Source organism: Larus michahellis, chromosome 4 (genome assembly GCF_964199755.1).
Source record: "Larus michahellis chromosome 4, bLarMic1.1, whole genome shotgun sequence".
NCBI classification, from domain to species: domain Eukaryota; kingdom Metazoa; phylum Chordata; class Aves; order Charadriiformes; family Laridae; genus Larus; species Larus michahellis.
In genome coordinates this window covers 1,743,870-1,763,977 of record NC_133899.1, presented here as the reverse complement: position 1 = coordinate 1,763,977, position 20,108 = coordinate 1,743,870, and the positions used below count along the sequence as shown (strand labels likewise).

Below are 20,108 nucleotides of genomic sequence, written 5' to 3'. Positions count from 1 at the left end.
ACACTCGCTTTTCTGGAACTGGGAGAATAGCAAGGAGAAAAAGCAAAAAACTTTTTTGAAGGGCAAGAAAAATAATGAAATAGGAGCAAAACGTATCCATGCTACTGAAATTATTATGGATGAAAAGTGTAGTAGTTTTCCCCCTTCTCTCCTGTGGAAGCCAACTGAGTTTGATCCGCCTGTATCGGCTCCCCCAGCAAGGCTCCCTCCCTGAGGAACCACCACCCCTGTCACCTGGGAAAGGGTGGGGGCGAGAAGGCAGCACCTTCAGCAGTTTTCTTAATGTCTTCTCTGCCCAGTTTGCTCGGCTAACCTCTGCTAGCTCCTACCGGCAAAAACCAGGGGTCAAGTGCTGCCCTGCTCCGTGTTCAACCGCCGTTCCCGCTATGCAAGCGGGAGCATTTGCCCATAAAGAGACAAATCCTCTGCAGCCGCAGCCTCTGAGCACACGGTGTAACCACGCAGCGAGCGGTCCCAGGCACATCAGGAAATGGTTTCGACAACCAATATAATTCTTGCTGCGGCGTTCTGCTCAGCCTAAGTCATGAGTAATCTGCTTCTGGGTACGGGGATCTGCGGATCTACACCAGAAAGGAGAATTATTCATATATGGTGTGCATATTTTTACAAAACCCTTCAGACGGAACTCGAGCAGGAGGAGGCTGCGGGCAGCCCGCCCCGGGCAGGCTGTGCGCAGCCATATAAGGCTGGCAAGGGCCCGACCGGCCGCCTGGCTGCCTCCGCCAACCCCGGGAGAAACAGCTCCTCGCTCAACGGCAGCAAAGCAGACGAAGCATCTCATGCTGTCGGCCACGGAGGGCAACAGAGACACGGCCTGTAAACTGCTTCTCGTGGCTGCTCCAGCACAAGCGACGTCGCACGAGTTAATAGGTCCCTCCCCTGGAAGGGCACGGAGCGGGGAGCAAGGAGGAGTTCCCTCTTATAATTAGCTCTGCAACCGAAAGGCAGCAGCTCGCACCCTCTTCCACAAAGCGCGAGCCCTCTGCAGACAGGGCAGCCTCCCGGAGAGCCCGGCTGTCGCGTCTTTTCAAGCGCAGAACTCACACGTTTCCTGCGGCGCTCAGCCCACCGCAACCCCAGGACCGCCGAGCATCCTGCACCGTCACTCGCCTTCAGTGCTGGAGCTTCACAGCCCCAACACATGAAGCTGATGTTAAAACGACGGTCGATACTAAGGCCACATGGAGAGAAAAACTAAGTGGCAACGCAGCTATTGCTTCACCACGCTCGCCCTGTGCCCCGTCGCGGGCAGCCCCGGTGGGTGCGGGTCCCTCCGTGCGGCTCAGTGCCGGCTCTGCCGCAGCCGCTCTCTGCCTTCCCCAGCGAGCCTCCGCCAGCCGGCGTCTGCCAAGCCGCGGGCTCGGGCCTTTGAAAGTGTTGACAAAGGCAAGATAAATTAAAAGCAGCCGCTTGCTTGACAGGCAGGTACAACAGCGTCTGGAAGGAGGAGGTCTAACGACCGAGTGCTTTTACCCTGAGTCACTGCTCCAGCTCACGCTCCAGAGTTAACTAGAAACGGGGCGATTTGCTGCACCATGTCCTTCGGCCGCTTAGGCTGGATCTCAGCTCAGCCCCCGGAGGACTGCAAGTTTTTTTCTCCATTGAGAAGAGCAGAATGAAGTGAGCAGAAAGGCTCGTCCCCGTCCTTACTCAATACCACTCTCCGCAGGTCTGCGCTGACGCCTCTGAATGGGAAGCATAAAATTATTTGTGTCCTAGTTATTTAGCCAGCGGGAGATAACTCCAGTTCCCGGCATCCCTAGCGCCGCTCAACAAACCTGCTCTGTAAATAACATGCAGCCTTTAAGCTGGCGCGAGTGGATGAAATAAAATGGGAGCTGATTCATATTATAACTGATCCTCTCCCTCCCGAAGCACCTGCGCCAACATTAAGCTTCTTACACAGCGCAGACAAAACCCTGTATTTACATATCCTGCGCTGCCGGGCTCAGCCTCATTTCCCAGGGTAAATGCTGGTATCTTCCCGACGCGACAGGGCAGCTGTTTCACCTCCAACACCCCTGCTCCTAGTTTTTGTCCCCCCTCCTAGAAGCTCCGGCTCTCGGCACGGCTCCTGGACCGGACCCATGCACACCCGGTGACACGGAAAGGGGAACCAGCACGCTCGATAACCAAACTTCTGCCTGGGATTTTCCCACCGGTTGTCATTTTGTCAATAATAGGACCTCAATCATAAGGGGAGTCACCATCATCAACACAGGCGGGGTGGCCGGGGAAGCGACAGAGCAAGAGGCAGAGCATCGCCGGGGCTCGCAAAGCTCAGCTTCAGCTCCCGGCGCCTGGCAGAAACTCCTGGGGGAGCACTGAGAAACTGGAGCAAGGAGGTGGGAGGAAAGCGGATGATATCTGTTTCCATAGCGGAATACAGCAGATGTAGCTTTTAATTTTTATTTAAAGGTAACGCTTGTACACAGCTTTCTGCACAACTATTCACTGGAAACTACCGATACTGAGAAGGATGAAAAAAAGCTGAATGAGAGGAGGCAAAGCTTAAGTCCGGAGCAAACCAAGAAATCTGGGAATGAAGGAGAGAAGCGTGAACTTACTTATCTTTAAACTCAGATTTCATCTCAGTAACCTCAACTCAAGCCCGGTCAAAACCTAAACACTTCCCATAAAACCCCAGAAGCGGTAATTTCAGCAGAGCAGCTCACGCGCTGAGTCCTGGTCGGGCCACACTCAGAGCCCAGACTTCTGGGTGAAGCAAGACCAGCCGAGCCTGACACAGACGCAGCATTTACAGCCAGAGGAGGAGGAGAAACTCCTCCCTCGCACAGCACGCACTTGCCAGATCACCGCATTACTTGCTCCTTCCACAGCTTACTGCAGAAAGCCTTAAAAACGCACAGAGAATCTTCCAAAGCATCCCCCCGTTGCTTGGCCAAGTCGGGCCTACGTGGCCGCAGCACCTCCCGGGAAGTATTGCAGCCACCGAGAAATAAAGCGGACCCCATCAGCTGGCAGCACACCAATACACGGATTTGATTGCATTGATAACAGCCCACGGCAACCTCCTGCCACATGCAATACTGCCGCGGCTTGAAAACGTCAGGCACAAGGGGCAGCATCTCTAAAGGAAGGCAAGCGAACCAAACACGTTACCTTTTTCCCCGTTTGTTTCTCCACCATGTCGTTGCTGAGAGAGAAATCTTCTGGCTGTGGTGTTTTAGAACACCCACCCTTGGGCATCGTTCTGCCTTCCTTACTTGATCTTCATTTATGCTGCCATCGCTTCATCATCAACCGTCTGTTTAGAGAGAGGAAAAGAGAAGTTAGACACCTCCAGAGGATCTTCCACCGGGGGGAAAAAGTTAAGACACTTCCCATGGGGATAAACCCCCACCAAACTCTTCAACGGCAACACCGGGATGGCAGAGCACCTCCAAGCGCCGGGCAAAACCGCTGCTGGCTTCTGCCACCTTCCGCATGGGAAGCGAGCTGGGACCTGCAGCTGCAAACATGACTTGTTTCATGTCCAAGGGATAGCTTAAAACGGATCATGCCCAAACAAAGAACAATATCCCTCCCGTTCTTCACCTACAGCATCCTGGCAAGCCTACGTAAAGCTTCTTGCAGCTCCAGCTCTGTCTAGAGTGCGGGGACCCGGGGATGGACCCCTGGGTACGCGTCCGGGGCAGGGACAGCCCTGCTCCCCTGGTTTGTCAGGCTGAATTCCCAGACGCCCACAGGACCAACATGCACATCACGAAATCACAAAACCTACTTATAAAACACACTTTTTGAACGTGACGCCATGATGAGACAAGACCAGAAAACGCCGAGGGGGCACAGCGTTCCCGGAGTGGCTCGCCACGGGCTCCTCACCCCGGCACCGCCGCTGCCGCCGCGCCTTGGCCTAGGTAAGACAATTTGGAGAATAACAAAGCGCTCCCTGCTCCTGCCATGTGTTGCCTGGTTACAGGGCTGAAAAGACAACTGACATCTGAAATACAGCAAAGCAGGAGCTGCAACAGGGATCAGAAATACCAGCTGAAGCCAAGGCAGGCAAGGCCTTTTTAGGTGAACAAAAATATCTCCTCTCCCGAGACCAGAGGCTAAAAAGCATCCGTGCAACAGTATATCTCCGAGAAGTGACCCGCATCAATCCCTACAGCAAAGGTCTCGTTGTACTTACGCTGAAACGGCATAAACAGGCACCATTTGAAAACTCTTTCCCCAGCTAATTGCCACCTGACAACACTCCACATTGCACCCATTAACTTCTTATAATAGCGGCTGGGTTTCTGCAGAGCTACAATTGCAGGAAATTGTCCAGGAACAAAGTCACGCAGCGCTCCATCACAAGATGGGAATTCTGTGGGCAGGGAGAGAGAAAGAAAACAGAGGAGAGGAATGGAGCCAAACCCTCCCGCGGGCTCGGGGACAGGGGACGAAGCAGCGCGGACCTTGAACCCGGTCCCGGGCAGCATCAGGAGATCCCAGCACCTTCCCACCGGGGGCTGGGTCCCCTGCGGTGGCTGGGGCAGGACAGGGGGTTAAAGGCTAGAGGAAGACTAGCGCGGTGCTTTCATCAGCCTTGTCTTTTAGAAGTTCCCTGGAAATCCCTTCGTAATTTAAATGTTTCATTTACGCTTCAGAGGCTTTAGGGCCCTTTGGGTTGGTTTGTGGGTGTGTTTTGGTTTTGGGGTTTTTTTTTTGGTAAAAAAGTGATTTTTGAGGCCCCGTCCCAGCCCTGCAGCAGCACAGATTCCCAGACCAAAGCACCGCACACAGTGCTAAGACATCCCGGCGCTGGCATTTTCATCAGGAGACTGTGCTTTCCAAGGGGCTAATCCTCTGCCCTGGCTCCTCCGCCTGGGCTGCGGGAGGACAGTTACCCATGATTAGGAAGGGAGGCTTTGGGGACTGAGGCCACTTTGTGTCCCCCTTGTGTCTGCTTGGGGACCGAGGCCACTTTGTGTCTGCTTGATGCAGAGACAAGCTGCCGTGCTGACTTTTGGGACCCCCAGTCAGGAGCCCCCAGCCCTTTCCTTTTGGATGCGAAAGCAGGAAAGGACGCAAACTGGCAAAGACACGAGCAGGCTGATCAGCCTCCCTCATTGCTGCGGATGGGAAGCAAAAACAAGGGGGGAAAGTGAAGCAAATTCAGCATACCCACCCAGCATGTCCATAAAGAGAAAATACACAATTTTCTGTCAGAGCCTCCAAATTTCTGCTCTTCATCACTTGAAGGGCCTGCAGCCCAGCAGAAGCGCCAGAGTTCAGGCACCGCAAGGGCTGACTGAAAACAGCACCTTAAAAAGGCAGCTCAGCCGTCCCCGGGCAGGCTCGGCGCCGGCAGGGAGAGCCTGGAGCTCGCAAAACCTGAAGCCAAGAGCGAGCCTCCCTGGTCTCAGCGCTCCCACACACCCAGCCAGGGCTTCACCGGCCAGCAAGACGTCACGTTTCACAGCAGCGTGGCTCTCCTGGCACTGGTGATGCTCCACCGAAGGCACTGCCCCAGTGCCCAAGGTGTCCCCTCGATGCTGCACGTCGCTGGGGTCCCAGGTGCTGCGATTCCTTCCTCTAGAAGCGGCTTCAGCCATTTATAGCCTCAGGAACCTCACTCTGCCAGCCCATCATTAACCAATTTGCACAGTTTAAGAATTTTTTCCCGTCAGTTTCACCTACTGGTGCTTTTTAGGGTACAGATAAAGGAGAAACGAGCACGTTTCTCCTGGGAGGAGGCGGGAGCCGGCAGGAGCACTGGGTCAGTGCGGAGGACGTGGAGCCGGCCACCTGAACAGATTTACTGCAATATTCACTGCAAATCTAAGAAGTGAAAATTCAGATGACGTGTCAGGCAACGGAAATTTATTTGCACTTTGCAAAGGATATTAAAAACCAGCAGCTTCGCGTATGCCGGTCATGAGCGCAGGGAACAGCACGGCTGGGACCAGGGCACGCTCCGCTCCCGGCCACCAACGGCCAAGAATTCAAACCACATCGTTTCCAGTGCCTGGCTAAAACCGTTTCACGGCCTGCAGGCTGTCAATTTAATTCCCCCCAAAATTCTGCCCACTCGCGACGTCTTTGGGGCTGTTTGTAACCGGGGCAGGTACCTATTCACGTGGAGCTTCGAAAACCTGTTTAACCGAGAAAAGGCCAGACGGATGCCAGATTAATTCTGCACCCCTTCTGTTCATCTAGCTGACTCATTACACTTGGAAAGCTGGCTGCCTCTCCATGTAAACAGAGCACTGGCCTGTTTAACAGCTTGGAGGGAGTATTACATTTGCACAACAATTACTAACAACGCTCGCAGTCTTCGTTTCATTTTTAAGCACGTTTAATAAGAGTCAGAGGGGAGGTAACGAATTCCCGGTTTGGAAGAGTTATCCCCGGCTCGCCGCGGCGACGACGGAGCATTTCAAAGTCGCAAATCTCGGGTTGCAGAACTGCAATTTGGCTTCAATCCCTCCTAATCTGGGCGCTGGACAAGCCACCCCCTTTTCCACGACACCCCCTCTCAACCTCACCTCCCTACCAGCAGACAATCATCACCCTTCCTATTTTGTAAACAATTAACTAAGCTCCTTGAACTAGATGATTACACGTCTGCCGCACAATAAGAAGCGGGAGACCGAGTGAGCTCAACGGAATATAATCCCTCGCACTTCTCCGGGAAAACAAAAGGAGCTGTTTACCTCTGGCCGGCCGCCAGCCCCGGCTGCGCGCGCCGCCGTCCCCACGCACGCCAGCCCTTGGCCTGGCCAGCAGCAGCCCCCCGGCTTTCTCCGGGGAAAGAGGTACGGAGAGGGAGAGTCTGCCCCGGGACCTGGCCAGACTGGACACGGCAGCTCCCACCGGTTCGGGATGGCCGGTTCCAGCCAGCGGCACCGGGTGCCGGCAGGGAAGGCCGTGGTGGTCCCAAGCTCCCGGAGTATCACACACCGGAGATACTGCCTGCAGGGAGAAAGCTGGCAAAGCGGACACCACAGCCAGCCCGGTCACCCTGCGTGGTGGGGAGAGGGATGAGGTCCTCCCAGCCACTGCCTCCCCCCACGGCAGGGGCTGGCAGACAGGGGGGTCAGGGCCCCCGCGGCACCCCGAGCGCCTTCCCGGAGGGTGGAGAAACAGGACTGTCAGGAGCACGCCCAGGAGCGGGGCTGGAGCTGTGCCGAGCGAGACCGGCTGGGAACGGGAGGGCTCCGCAGAGCCAGCTCCAGCCATGCACACACACACGCACCATCCTCTCCTCTCCTCTCGCTGGGGCGAGGAACCAGTCGAAAATGGTTTTTATTTCGCCCAGGGCGTGCCAAGGCAAAGCCACACACCGAGAGCAAACATTTCTGTGGAGGACCTCAAAAGGCAATGGTCCCAAAAGGGATGGGAAGGGAAGGGGGGGTGGGGGGTGTCGTCTGTCCCTTGGAGCCGCAGGAAGAGGAGGAGGAGAGCGCTGCTGGCTCCATGCTCCGTCCCACTGGGTTGACTGGGAGGCAGCGCGGGACCAGTCGCACCCATTAGCCAGGACTGGGCTCCCAGTGAAGGCGATGGGCAAGTCGTGATGGGCACAGACGTACACAGCCAACACCGTGCCCGACAGGAGAGGAGATTCCTCCTTCACAAACCCAACAGGCCCTATCCCAACCCAACCCTCTATCCCTGTGCCTCCTGCCTTCACGGGCACAGCGAGCGACATCCGTATTGTGACAAGAGAAAATGCAAACAGCGCTGAAGTCCTCAAACGCTTTCAGATGTATGTCCAAGGCGGAGGGAGAGCTCTGCCTGGGCTGTCCATCCATCCTGTCCCTCCAACCCTGTCCTCCTGCAGGGCCCGGCTCTCACCCTGCTGCGTGGAGACCAGCCGGGCTCCTGCCATCTCTTATCTGAAGCCACAACAAATGAGCTCATGCCCAAGATCTGTGCATTGGAGCCTGCCCGTCCCCTGCCAGCTTGGAGTAAAAAAAGATTGTGCAGACGTCTTTAAATGCCAGACAATAAGAAGAAAGCTGGCTGGAGGCTCTTACCCGTTACAAAAAACTCTGGTGCAAGGACGGTAATTAGAGGCGCAGACGTTATTTGCACAAATCCAACACATTTGTTTCGTCTGAAAAAGTTGGAATATGGACAAGTCCCATCGAAACATGAAAATTTTCAAACCTCAGGCTCCTTTTGAGGGTCCTGTCCCAGAAAAGCAGGTGTCCTCGAATCTTACGAAAATTGCCTTAAAATAACAACTCACACAGACCACATCCAAAATTTGATCCCTTACCCCTCGCACTGGAAAGCGTGGGGACAAAAACAGAAGCTGAGGTCTTCCAACGTGCTGAACTCTGCCTTTCTCCATCACCCTGCTGATACCTCTACTGAGATGTTTGCCACCCCAGCAAAGACCACCTCCGAGCTCTGCAGTACAGTGGGACCTGCTGAGTCGGCACTAAAACCACGGCGTTCATCACTACCAGGTTCGCATGTTCAAAAAAGCCACCATCACTCCAACCCAGCACTGCCCACGTGCATCTTGTTTAGTGCCCTATTACCGACACAGCGCCCAGCTGCTCTTCACCAGCTTTTCCTTTACCTGTTACGCCAATATAACTCATGATTAGTACCTAAAATTGCCTGCGAGCACCAGCGGGACCCGCACTTTGAGGAACAAGGAACAATTGTTCTTTGTGCTCCGGCTCGGCTCCGGAAGAGTAAAGTCCATCTTTTTCCACCATCGGTACATAAGCCCAAGAGCAGGAGGCGGCCTGCAAGCCAGCAGGGCAAACACAGGTGTGTTTCATTCAGCAGCCTTACAACAGGCAGTCACAAAGATTAGCTATTCATAGTAAGATAGCGCAGCACGAGGTGCTAATTCTTACAGCCATTACCAAAACAAGGGAACCGGAGGGATCTCTGCATCTCTCTGCTCTGAAGGCAGCCGGTCGGAAAGCTGGCATGCGGTCACATCTGGGGTCGCCCCAGTTTCACAGCTCCGTCATGCCCTCACCTTCAACTCAACATCATCGTTCTTTCCCCTGGGGAAGTCGCTATCTTTTTGCTCTTGACTTTTGAAGGCGGATGTCACTCCTTATCAGTTCTCAGAGATGAAACAGCTTTCTTCACCAATTTGCATGGCTACTCCCCTCCTGGTCTCAAAATTATTACCTGGTCCCCACAACAACGGTCCTTTCTTCCGCCTTTCTCAAATATTTATTTCGCCTTAACCCACGGTGCTTCCTGACCTCCTGATACGCCTGTAACTACTTCCATCTGGATGGATTTGCGTGGGGCTCAGGCAAGGCTTGGTTGCTTTCTCAAGTATGCGGCAGCCAAGTAGAATTAGTAAGATGAATTAAAGCAGCTATTAGTATTTCAATCACTTGCGAAACAGATGCCCCTTCGTGGTGTTTGGTAGGACCTGCAGAAAATAACGCAAGGGAGAAGCTCAGTGGTTTGTGCATGCGGACACGCACCCACGTCTTCAAGGACCACAGTCAAGATGATGCTCAAGACCTCGCTGGGCACCGTGAAAATCCAACTCCTCAACGGTTCTCCGGCGATGACTCGCTACGTGAAACCATCCCTGCTAACGGGTCACATTTAAACCACAACCCCCAGGCACGTAACCTGCGAGTGCCACTTCCCGCCCCAGCATCTGAAGATCGGTCTCAAATTATGACGACAACTCTAAGTTTTTCTACTACACCAAGTGTCACTATTCAACAAGATTATATCTGGCAATTTCTGCCCAACTACCCTGTGATTCAGAATACTCCAGCTGGGACCGTTCTTGGGATACAGGAAGGCCAAAATAAAAGCGAGCCCTGACAGTACCCTGAAACCACGAACAACCACTCCGCCTGTGTGGTTTCTCCGGGAGCAGTTTTTCCCACAAACCCTTCCCTCAATTATCTATATGCAGCTGCCTCTTGATATTGCTACATTTCTGGATGCCGCTGATTATCTGGTTTCTGGCCAAGGTTACAAAACTGTTGTTTCAGTCGGTTCTCCGAGCTGCGGTCTGGGAGCGGGATCAGCTGCGATGAGGAAAGCTTTGGAGCAGGCGGCTGGAGCAGCGCACGGCCCTGCCGCACCGCTGTTAGTCAGAGTGGGAGAGCCGCTTACGACACTATTGCCCTCTTGGTGTGGAATTGCAGGATGGCTCCGGATCGCCGGCTCAGACCAAAACCTGCCAGAGAGGGAAGACTCCGCACTTCGTCCATCTCCTCTCTGCTTCGCACAGAAACCCATCAGGCTTCAACCGGGGACGCACTGTAACCACGTCTGCCAACACAACCATCTACGGGACTTCTTGCACATCAGCCTGCTTAAAACAGTGACGAACTCCACGCGGATTTCCCCACTGCTGCTGCGTATGGGAGGAAAAATATTTCCCTAATTAAGTACATCCCAAGGACTTACACAAAGCCATACCGTGCAACTCCAGAGCGACGGGCAACGCTAACTCTAAGCAGACTGCACAGCGCATTGCACGTCACATGCATTTAAGAGGAAAAAGTGCAGCCCAAACTACCCTGCACACAGAAAGCGGGACAGAAATGCATGTGCTGAGAGGTATGAGGAGTGCAAAGCCCTTACCCGTGGCTCACCACAACCCAAGGGGTGGACTCAGTTCACCCACTGTGCTCAGAGCCCGTCCCCCGGAGGTCCCACCAGCAGGGAAAGATGGGGATTCACCAGGGCTGCCTTATTCTGGCAAAATTTCAACACAAATCTGTGCAATCTGCTCCATTCCCAGGACGGTTTGGGGACAGTTTGCTCCCGCCCCGTGCCCAGCAGGGAGCTACGGCTGTGGCCTGCTGCGGTTTGCTCTGCTGAAGCGCAGCTCAAGGGCTTCATGAACATCAGCCAAGCCCCAAAAACGAGCTGGGCCCGATTTTCAGGACGGAGAAACACGTTAGCACAGACAATTCCTGACCGCTGCTGTCCTTGATTTGATGCCGACCACATCTCAGTGAACGAAAGGGCAACAGATGAAGCGGCAGCGAGCTGCGTCACCTACCCCACCGTCCCGGCGGCAGCCCGGGGACCCCGGCGCGAGGGGCTGGCAGGGTCTGCTGGCACGCTCCGCTCCGTCCTCGGCCGGGCTGAGGCTCCTCCGCGCTCCCCACCTGCGGACTTTCCATCTTCCCGTTCCTGGCACTAGTGACTTGTCCCAAGGGGAGGCTGCGGGGCGAACACCATTCCTACAGAAAGCTCGCGTCGGCTCCTGCAAGCCCCATCTGCTGCCTAGCTGCAGAGAGGGACGGCTCAGGAAGGCAACAGAAAGCAGAACGCATTTGTGCTTATTCTTGGCCGTCTAAATTAGCGCAGGCATCTCCGTTACGTGGCTAAATCACCAATAACTTTGTGCCTTTTTCGCCTCCGGGAGCTGGGTACCCGCACTGACGTAACGCAGCTGGGCCAGGGCGCAGCAGGCAGGTTCTGCCAGTGAACTCAGACCCGGCCCTGTGAGTTTGGGCTGCTTTAATTAAATAAATACTACATATTCCTAGTGTATATTTCTGTATATACTTGCATACGTGCACACACACGCACAGACAAGCACACACACATATCTAATGTACAAACACACTGCAGTAAAACCCCAAATGAGACTTTTGCTCCAGTCCTGTCCAATTTTCTGCGTTACATGCTCCAGACAAAAAACAGCTTTTACTACAAAAAACCCTACATTACTTAAGCCCTTAAGCCCGAGAGGAGACAATGACCAAGCACGTTAATTACATGAGAAATAAAGAAACCAAAAGTATTTTGCAAAAGGTGCCACAGCCATTGTAACAGGATCCTTCAAGCCGAGGGGACCTCCAGCTCGGGGTCTGCTACGACCAGCCTCAGGCAGCGTGGGCTGCGCGGACGCCAGCTACGCCCTCATGAAAAGCCTCCTTGAGCCTTCGTGGATTTGAGCAAATGCTTCGGGATGTCCACGTTTAAACTCGTGTTCAGTCCGCGATGTCGCAACAGCCAAGTAACATCTTCTCCCAGCTGTGAGCCTGAAAGCCCGTGGTAACCTCAGCAAAACATTTCTCTTCCTCCCTGTTCTTGCACAATTCTTCCCGGTTTCCCCCTCCCCGTCTCAGCATCCTCGTGCCCACTGCAAACACGCAAAGCTTCCCCCAAGCGTGGGAACCTCAGGAATATTTTGGTGAATTTAGGAGCAAGTACCAGGCGACGGAACAAGTCTCACACATCACCACTTCCCAGGCAGAGGCCCTGAAGGCATCAGGCTTTGGGGAAGACGCAAACACAGAGCTTCACGGATTTACTCTTATTTGGGGTCTGCAAATCTGGGAGTTTCATTTTGGCCATCTTTCTCCTTTTCAACTGAGGCGAGTGGGTTAGAGTTTATGTTCTACCTATATACACACCACTTTGCAGCAAAACTGGTATTTGTTTGCCATGCTACTGGCAGCTTTTAAATGACAGGGCAAGAAGCAAACAGGGGCAGACATTAAAAAATATCCAGAAAAGCAGAGAAACCCAGAACCACTAAGTATCACTCCAGCAGAGAAGGGAAGACAGCGAAAGCTTGGATGCTCTGATTTTCCAAACTAACCAGAAGACCCCAGTTATACGGGGCTCACATTAGAAGTGCCACATCAGCCTTCCAAACCTTCTATTAATACGTCGCTCAAGGTTTTATTCCCCCCCCAATACTGAAAACACACAGGAAGGGTAATACCCCCTGGCCTAGCGTTGGTAAGAACCCGCCTTCGAGCGGAGAGGTGGAGGTGACCTGGAGGCCCTCTCCCACGGACAGTGCCAGAACACCGCACAGGCCTCACGCTTCTGACACCGGGCTTTGGAAAACTGACCTCCTGAACCCCAGACACCACGGCAGGAGATCCGCGTCCTGAGAATACCCAAGGCACCTAAGCTAGCTTCTGCTCTGAAGGAGTTTCCTTCTCCAGCAAGGAACCCAGGGCTGTAAGCAGACAGACCTCCCACCCTCAGCCCTTGCAGGCACCACTGTCCACCACGAGGTGCGGCAGCCAAATCCGCCGCCGCCACCAAAACCCAGTGAGGGACAAAGCGTCAAAGCTGCAAACCCGTTGTACTCCCAGCTAAACACCAAACTCACGTGACATTCTCCCTCAAGACATGGAAAGGATTGATTCATGGCTCACACTGAACTGGGAAGTCTGTAAGCATGAAAGGAACTTGGGGTGGAGAGGGGGAAGTCAAGGCTGTGTAAAGTTTCGGTTTTCTGCCAGGGCAGAACTCAGGAAAGCCCTGCTCACAAACACACCACGCACCATGGTGCACGCACGGCACAAAGCCAACGCCGGGAAACAACCGGGCTACGGAGGGGGAAAGGCTTCCGCGGGTTTCTTCTTCTGCAGGCAGGGAGGGGAGGGAGCGGAAGGTCTGCTGCGCAGATTTCTGGGCTGCAGGGCAGCCACACACGGGGAGCTGCTCTCCCAGCTGGCTCCACGCGCAGTTTTGAACTGCGAATGCTTCCTCCCCGCCACTGCCGCTTCCCCCTCCCAGCAAAACTGTCACCACACTTTTCGTACTACTTAAAAAGCCGCCGTGGCTCCCTGAGCCCCGACACGCTGATAAGAACAGTGGATTTCCCAGATTATTTCAGCCCAAGCTGGAAGCAGAGCTCCGTCTGTAGCTGCGCGTCTGCTGACGACAGACCACCGCCACGCTGCTATTTAACAAGCTGTACGACAGGAAAAAAGCTTGCTGTGGCTTCTGTGGGGCTCTGCGTGCTGCAGCCAGTGCCGAAAAAAACCCGAAGCGTGAGTTTCTCCAAGCAAACCACATGCCCTCTGCCGCCGGCTGCCAGGCGTACGGGGAGAAGCACCTTGCCCGTTACCTTCGTCATTTCTGCTCGTCTTGTTTCAGAAGCCAAATTCCCCGTCTGGTTTTCCCGATCCTCGTCCAGCAAGCGGTGCCTCCGCTGCCGCGGGTGCCGGCAGGGTCCCTGCCCACGGCCGCGCCGATGCCAGGAGGCTCACGCCTGGCTCAGCACACTGCCAAGGACCCCGGCCGTAAACACGTAGGGATAAAGCGGCCATCCTCTTCCAGGGGACGGCAGGAAAGGTTTGGGCACAACACGACCCCGTGGCTGGTTTGCCAAGAACCAAATCAAGGTTAATTCTCCACAAATCTGCAACCCTTCTCTCTTCTTCCTCCATCTCCATCTCTCAAATTACAGTCCTTTTGAAGGTGATCTATTGTATATAAAGACATAGGAATGCATTTACCAAACTGAGTATATTCTTGGATAGGGGAAACTCAATTTTTTCTACAAAGCTATTGTCGAACGTGTCATCAGAGCGGGAGTGATGGAAAGCTGTAAAAACGGGCCTGCTTTAACAGATCGTTTCCATAAGGACATGGGCCCCTACCCTTCAGAAAAGAACTGAGAGCCCCTCCTGACTTCGGGCCTAATTAAGTAACACGTACACGAGGCCTCTCGTAAGACAACTTGTTATAAAGCTATTGCTTAAACACTCGCCGAAAAACGATCCCAGTTAAGAGTACCTGGGGCTGGGTGTCGGCAGCTGACCAGACACGCGCCGCCTTGGGAAGCGTGAGGCTCTGCAGATGTCCCCGTCACCGACGGCACGTCCCCACCACGGCTCGCCCAGGAGCCCGAGCATCTTCGAAAAGGCAACGTTCAGACAAAACATATGTGTGGCAAGTTGGGGGAAGAAAACCAGATTTCTCTGCCGCCTCCTTGTCTTCCTTAAAAAAGAAAGGTCTGTCTCCCAGCTGCGTGCTGGATTTGCCTGCCTCCCCCAGGCTGAGCAGCCCAACGTGACAACACAGTGCTTGGTAGAAAATTTGGAGAAGGGAGGGATCAAAGTCAGGCTTATTGACCCCGGGGGAGAAAAAGAAAAGCCACGAGCGAAAGGTAGCCTCTTCCCCAAGAGCAGCCCAAAGCCAGTCTGCAAATAGATCAAAATGACACATTAAGGGACCCGCGGAGCCGAGCCTTGGAGCATAAATCATCAGGATACAGGTAGGAATGGTACAACCGGAGCGGTACTATTTATACCTGGTCCCTCAGGTCTGCGCCAGCCTGACGTGGCTGGCACCTGGCAGACAGCACACGTGCTCCCAGCAGGATCACAGCAGGCAAAGGAGATGTTTTAGGTCCTGCCGGTAACACCGCACCGAGCACCACACCACCTGCGATCCGCAGCCTCGAGAGGCGAGCACGACCAGCTTCTGTCTCCGTGATCCAAGGAATAAAACCATCTCACAAGCCCCAGGCTGTGCGGCGGTAGCCAGCTCGGCATGCAGCCAGGCCAAGCCTGTGCCCCCCGCCCCGGCACCGGGAGGCAGATGCCCGACAGGGTGCCAGCGGAGGGCTGCGCCCCGGGGGGGCCTCGAGAGCAGGACAGGAGTGTCGGGCTTTGTCAGTCTTGGTGCTTCGTGCTCTTGGCTCAGTCCTTTACTGCACGTACCTGTGCAGTGAATTAGGGCGCGGGCTCAACCAGGTCTACACCGAACGGCTTTTACCCCCCCAGCCAAGCACCATGGCAAGGGAGATGGAAAACACCAAGAGCTGCGGTTCCCACCCTCCGCGCGGGGAAGCCCTGCCACCTCCCCAGCGCTTCCCGCGGACCATGCAGCCTTCCCAGCAAGCTCCTCACCGAAAACAGCCCAGCTCCGAGGACCACTGCCCAGCACCCCCACGAAACACCGTGGCCTGCGTACCACAAACCTCCAGCTGGAGGATACGGGACTCATTACTTAAAGACGAGGGTACAGCCTGACACCTGAATTCACCAGCGGGCTCCTCGGCCGCCCGAGCGGTGTTAACTGTGAGCTCCACAATCTGCAGGAGCGACACTGGAATTTCAGGGCTTCGTTTGGCTGTTTATCGGCTTTTAACTGATTGGCATCAGCACAGTTAAACGCTCTGCATCGGAAAGGGGTTTTACAGCCCGGACGCTCCGTGCTGGCTTCGGAGAGAGCATTTCTCATGGCTGGGTACGTCCCATCTCCCCTCCGAGCTCTGTTTACCCACGATAGCAGCCCGCTGCCCCGGCTGTGCAAACACCGGCCCGGGGACCCGCCGGCACCCGCACGGTATCGTGGCAACGTGGCTGAAGCCAGCTTTGCAAACTCACAAAGTGTGCAAATTAATTTCATTATCCGCTCTTGCACATCGTGAGGAGGGAAAACAAATAACCTGCCCGAAAGTACATTCTAGTAATTATTAACACGGCATAAGTTAACCCCAGGGGAGTGGGAGGAAAGACTGGCCGGAGAGGAGAGCCTGGCACTCGCCTGTTTGCTAGAGCATACAGCACGTCAGTACTTTTTAAATATAAAACCCAGCCTTATGCTGCATTTTGTTCCCTGTTTAGCCCAAGGATTCTTCATTTGCTTGGCTGAACCTACACAGTCTCCCAAATGTTTACCAAGTTAAAACTGACCATTCAAACACTTCACCAGCAAAGCTCTTCGCTTCCATTCGCTTTTGCTTTGACGTCTCTCTTGCGCCCGCAAACGCTCTGGAGGCACCCACCCCTTCGGCAGAGCTGTCAGGATCGTACGCGAAACCTTCTTTGGCGATGACTAAGGCCCAGGTATGCACCGAGCGTTCTGGCTGCTATTTTACTTTAGATTAAAAACATCCTTCAGCTTAGCAGCGATGCTGGTCCGCACCAGTAATCCCCCTCCCACCCACACGCAGGAGAGCAAAAGCTGAGATTTAATACCCCGCAGCACACAATAATTTAACCCAGCGCTCTATGGCTGGATTACGTGACCCCTTCTCCATACTGACGGGCACAAAGCCCACGCCGTAGCAAAACACATGTTTCTGGAGCTGGAATTTTGGCTTGTGGAATTTGTGCAATTCCCTTAATTTTTAGAAATCCTAGTAGCTCCTACGTCACCCATGACAAAATGGCTATAGATGATAACGAACCCATGGCTCTGCGACAACAGAAGGTCCTCCTGTACACTGCACCACGCACAGCTCCTCCGCCAGGAGCCTGCTCCGGCTGCCTCCCCGCAACAGGGCACTTGGAAAACACCTTCTGAGGTGCCTGGTTTGGGAGAATTTAGCTTCATCATGGAAAACTGAGAGGATCTCAGCTTGGAGGAGAGCGTGGCAGACCACTAGAAACCTACAGCAGGGCTGTGGCGGAGCTCCAGCAAATCTTAAAGCATTATTAGTAAGCCATTAAGAGGCACTGTCAAGACAGATAGGCTTTAAGATTACTTTACAAGGCAGTTGTCAGGGATTTCAGGATGCACCGGTTGCTGCGGCAGCTCAATTTTCACTTTAAAGAGACCGTTGTGTGAGCACTGTTTTATAAGGGACCTCACAGCAATAAGCCGAGATGTTTTGCACGGTAGCTAACGTAGCCGCGTTTTAAAGCCCTGCCTGGCATCAGCACGAAGCGCCTGCACGCACGCAGCGGGGTTCGAAACGAATTATTTGGAGCCCGGTTTGGACGCAGCTCCTGTACAAACCTGCTGCTGGGGAGCGCTCAGCTCCCCGCAGATGCAGCCTGGGGACGGAGCAGCCCGACCCAGCAGCGCAGATCCACGCCGCAGCCGTAAGCCCAAAAACGGGCTCTTCTGCCCCGTTCCCCAGCGCAGCCGCCCTCCCTGCCGGGCTGCTCCGTGCTGCCCGAGAGACAGGTCACCAAAGCACCTCAGTCCGTACGCCCCAGTCGTCCCTTCCTTCGTGTTGTTTTTTGCAAGGGAAGTGCGGGCTCCGTATCTACCAAACTTGAAATGAATTCCCCAGCGGTTCCGAAAGCTCTTTACTTGCCGTGTTTTTAAGAATATCAATATCAATAGATCCACACAGAAATTCTTTCATGGTCTTCTAACGGCTAACTGGCTCCGTGTGCTGCTCTGCAAGTCAGATTACCCTCAACAGCCCGGGAGCGCAGTGACCTTCAAGGGCTTCCCCAGCCTTCCTTCTCCTCCCGTCCCACCAGAGACCACCGACAGCAAGGAGCAGCTGCAGCTCAGCGTGGGACCTACACGCTCCCATCTATATACGTGGAGGTCTCCACTGACCAAACCCAAAGGTATTTTCACATTTTCACATCCCCTCTCTATTTCCAAGCTGTTTCTGCACGACCCGTACACTGTCGCAACCTATTTTCACTAAGCGAAGTACTAGTGCAAGGGCTTGAAGTCACCCATTCCTTTGGCACTAGTTCTCTGGGTTTGTGTTTCAGTTTCTCCTTTCTCTCTCCCCCTCAGAACTCCCAGAGCAGGGTTCCCATTACTGCCCTGCACGTCCCATCCCACTGGACACATAAGAGGCCACATGATTTTACAAGAACAGCTTTAACCAGCACGTTTAACCCAGACTGCTGCTTTTTTTTTTTTTTTGTTTAAATATCATCAGTATAGTTTTCCATAGTGTAAGTCAATGTGGAACTAAAGACCATCCATAAGAGCATTTCCACCCTCTCCCATTTCAAAGGCGCACTAAACATTGCACAGAGCATGGAGGCAAGACCCTTATGCCATGAAGAGGGCAATTTTCTGAATTTCTAATGCGAGAAAGTACCTGTTTCTAGTTCTGATGGGCCATAATATATTGTCCATAGGCATGTGTGGGTGTGCAGGGAACACGGCAGGCCCGGAGCTGGAAGCAGGCTCTCCGACCTCCCAGCCGGCTGTTGCCACAGCCACGCTGGACGGACGGGAGTCGCGGGGTCTGGGCACCTCACCTGGCTGGTTTCTCTCACATCCTTATTCTTTTGCATCTTCAGCACGTGACTCAAGTCTTAAACCGAGTTTTGTCCTCATTTTAGCGCAAGTTAAGCACGTTGCTGCCATCAGCCTAAGGATGCGAGTCACAACCAAGCCTGAATACGAAGCAATTTGTTTAAAATTCAAGGGAAAACGTTAACACCTCAGTACAGCATGGGTAAAGTCTATCTCTGCCCCATCCCACCGAACTGCCGTGCTGCAGCAGCAGCTGATCAGCTGGGCAGGTGTGCTCCCAGCCAACGGAGACCAACTGCCGGAGCTGGGAAACATCTCAGCCCTGCCCATTCCCAGCAGCTCCCACACTGACTGGTGTTCCCCACCAAACCCATCTTCTACGCAACGACAGCAAGGGGAACACTTCCATGAAGTCCAAAAGACAAATGGCAAGGAAACCTCTAAGGGCAGCTACCCCACAACACGCTCTGAAACGCCGCTCCTTCCCAAGCGGTCAGGGCAGGCTCAGGTTCGGAAGGACAGCTGAAGGCAGAAATTATACCTGGCAGTGTTTTCTAAAAAGTGGCATTATTTATTCACTTTAGCAACCCCTAAAAGTCTTCGCTGCTCTGAAATTTTCTGGCTCTGAGTTCCATCGGCTTTACGTTTTTTTCAGGGCTAAACTCTCCCATACAGTAAAAGGCAAAAATAGAAATGCTGTCATGCTTTCTCTACCGCTCACCTCTGATAGCTACCCTGTAAACCTATGACCGCTAAGAAGTCTTAAAAACTTAAAAGAAAAAGAATAAAATAATCTTACTGCAGAGTTAAGTTTACTGATCACGGTGAGCGGGGCCATTGCACAAGAGCACAGGCTGCAAACAGTATCACGACACCTAGTGAAGGTCAGACCCACGTTATTTACTTCTGCATTTGAGGTGAGGACGCGACCCAAGCCGTCTCGCGTCCATCTCCTTTGAACTGCCCTCCAGCCTCGTGTCCCCTGCTCCGCGCTTCCCCCGCAGTCCCTGCCGGGGGACCTCACCGTGATACTCAACTCCTACAGCAACGCTGCGAGCCTTCAATATGCTTTCCAGCCTTTCTAACGACTTCCTATCCTACTTTCTTAACAATTATCTGCTTTTCAGTGAAACGGTGGCTTACAACGTTCTTTGTGAAACAGCGCCATGGCATCTTCCTGCTTTCTGTCAGACACTCCAATGTAACTGCTCACTACCAAGTACATCAAGGAATTTATCTGGCTTTAAAACATTTTTGCCATTTTTTACATCCAGTTCTGCAGCCAGCCCGGTTTCCCTCTGACGTGCCTGCGCAGCGGGCGGCAGCGAGGGGCAGCCGCAGCCAGAACAGAAAGCCACTGCTAACGTCCGGCAGCAGTTCCCTAAACCGTGTCCTGAATTAACACCGGATCGATGGGCGTTTGGGTGACCGACATCACCGTT

The 20,108-nt window shown here is 53.8% G+C and overlaps 1 protein-coding gene across 9 annotated transcripts in view; it reads right to left on the bottom strand.

Annotated features, from left to right (window-relative positions):
* The window catches only part of ANKRD11 (ankyrin repeat domain containing 11), a 158,021-nt gene that overhangs the window by 37,381 nt on the left and 100,532 nt on the right, over positions 1–20,108 (bottom strand). For 8 of the 9 annotated variants that reach the window (XM_074582665.1, XM_074582667.1, XM_074582669.1 and 5 more), the window contains one exon: positions 3,145–3,289. In XM_074582665.1, coding sequence (XP_074438766.1) covers positions 3,145–3,231 — 87 coding nt within the window. In that variant the 5' untranslated portion in view covers positions 3,232–3,289. Of the gene's footprint in view, positions 1–3,144; positions 3,290–4,177; positions 4,358–20,108 lie in introns of all 9 variants that reach the window. The other variant, XM_074582672.1, reaches the window with a different exon arrangement.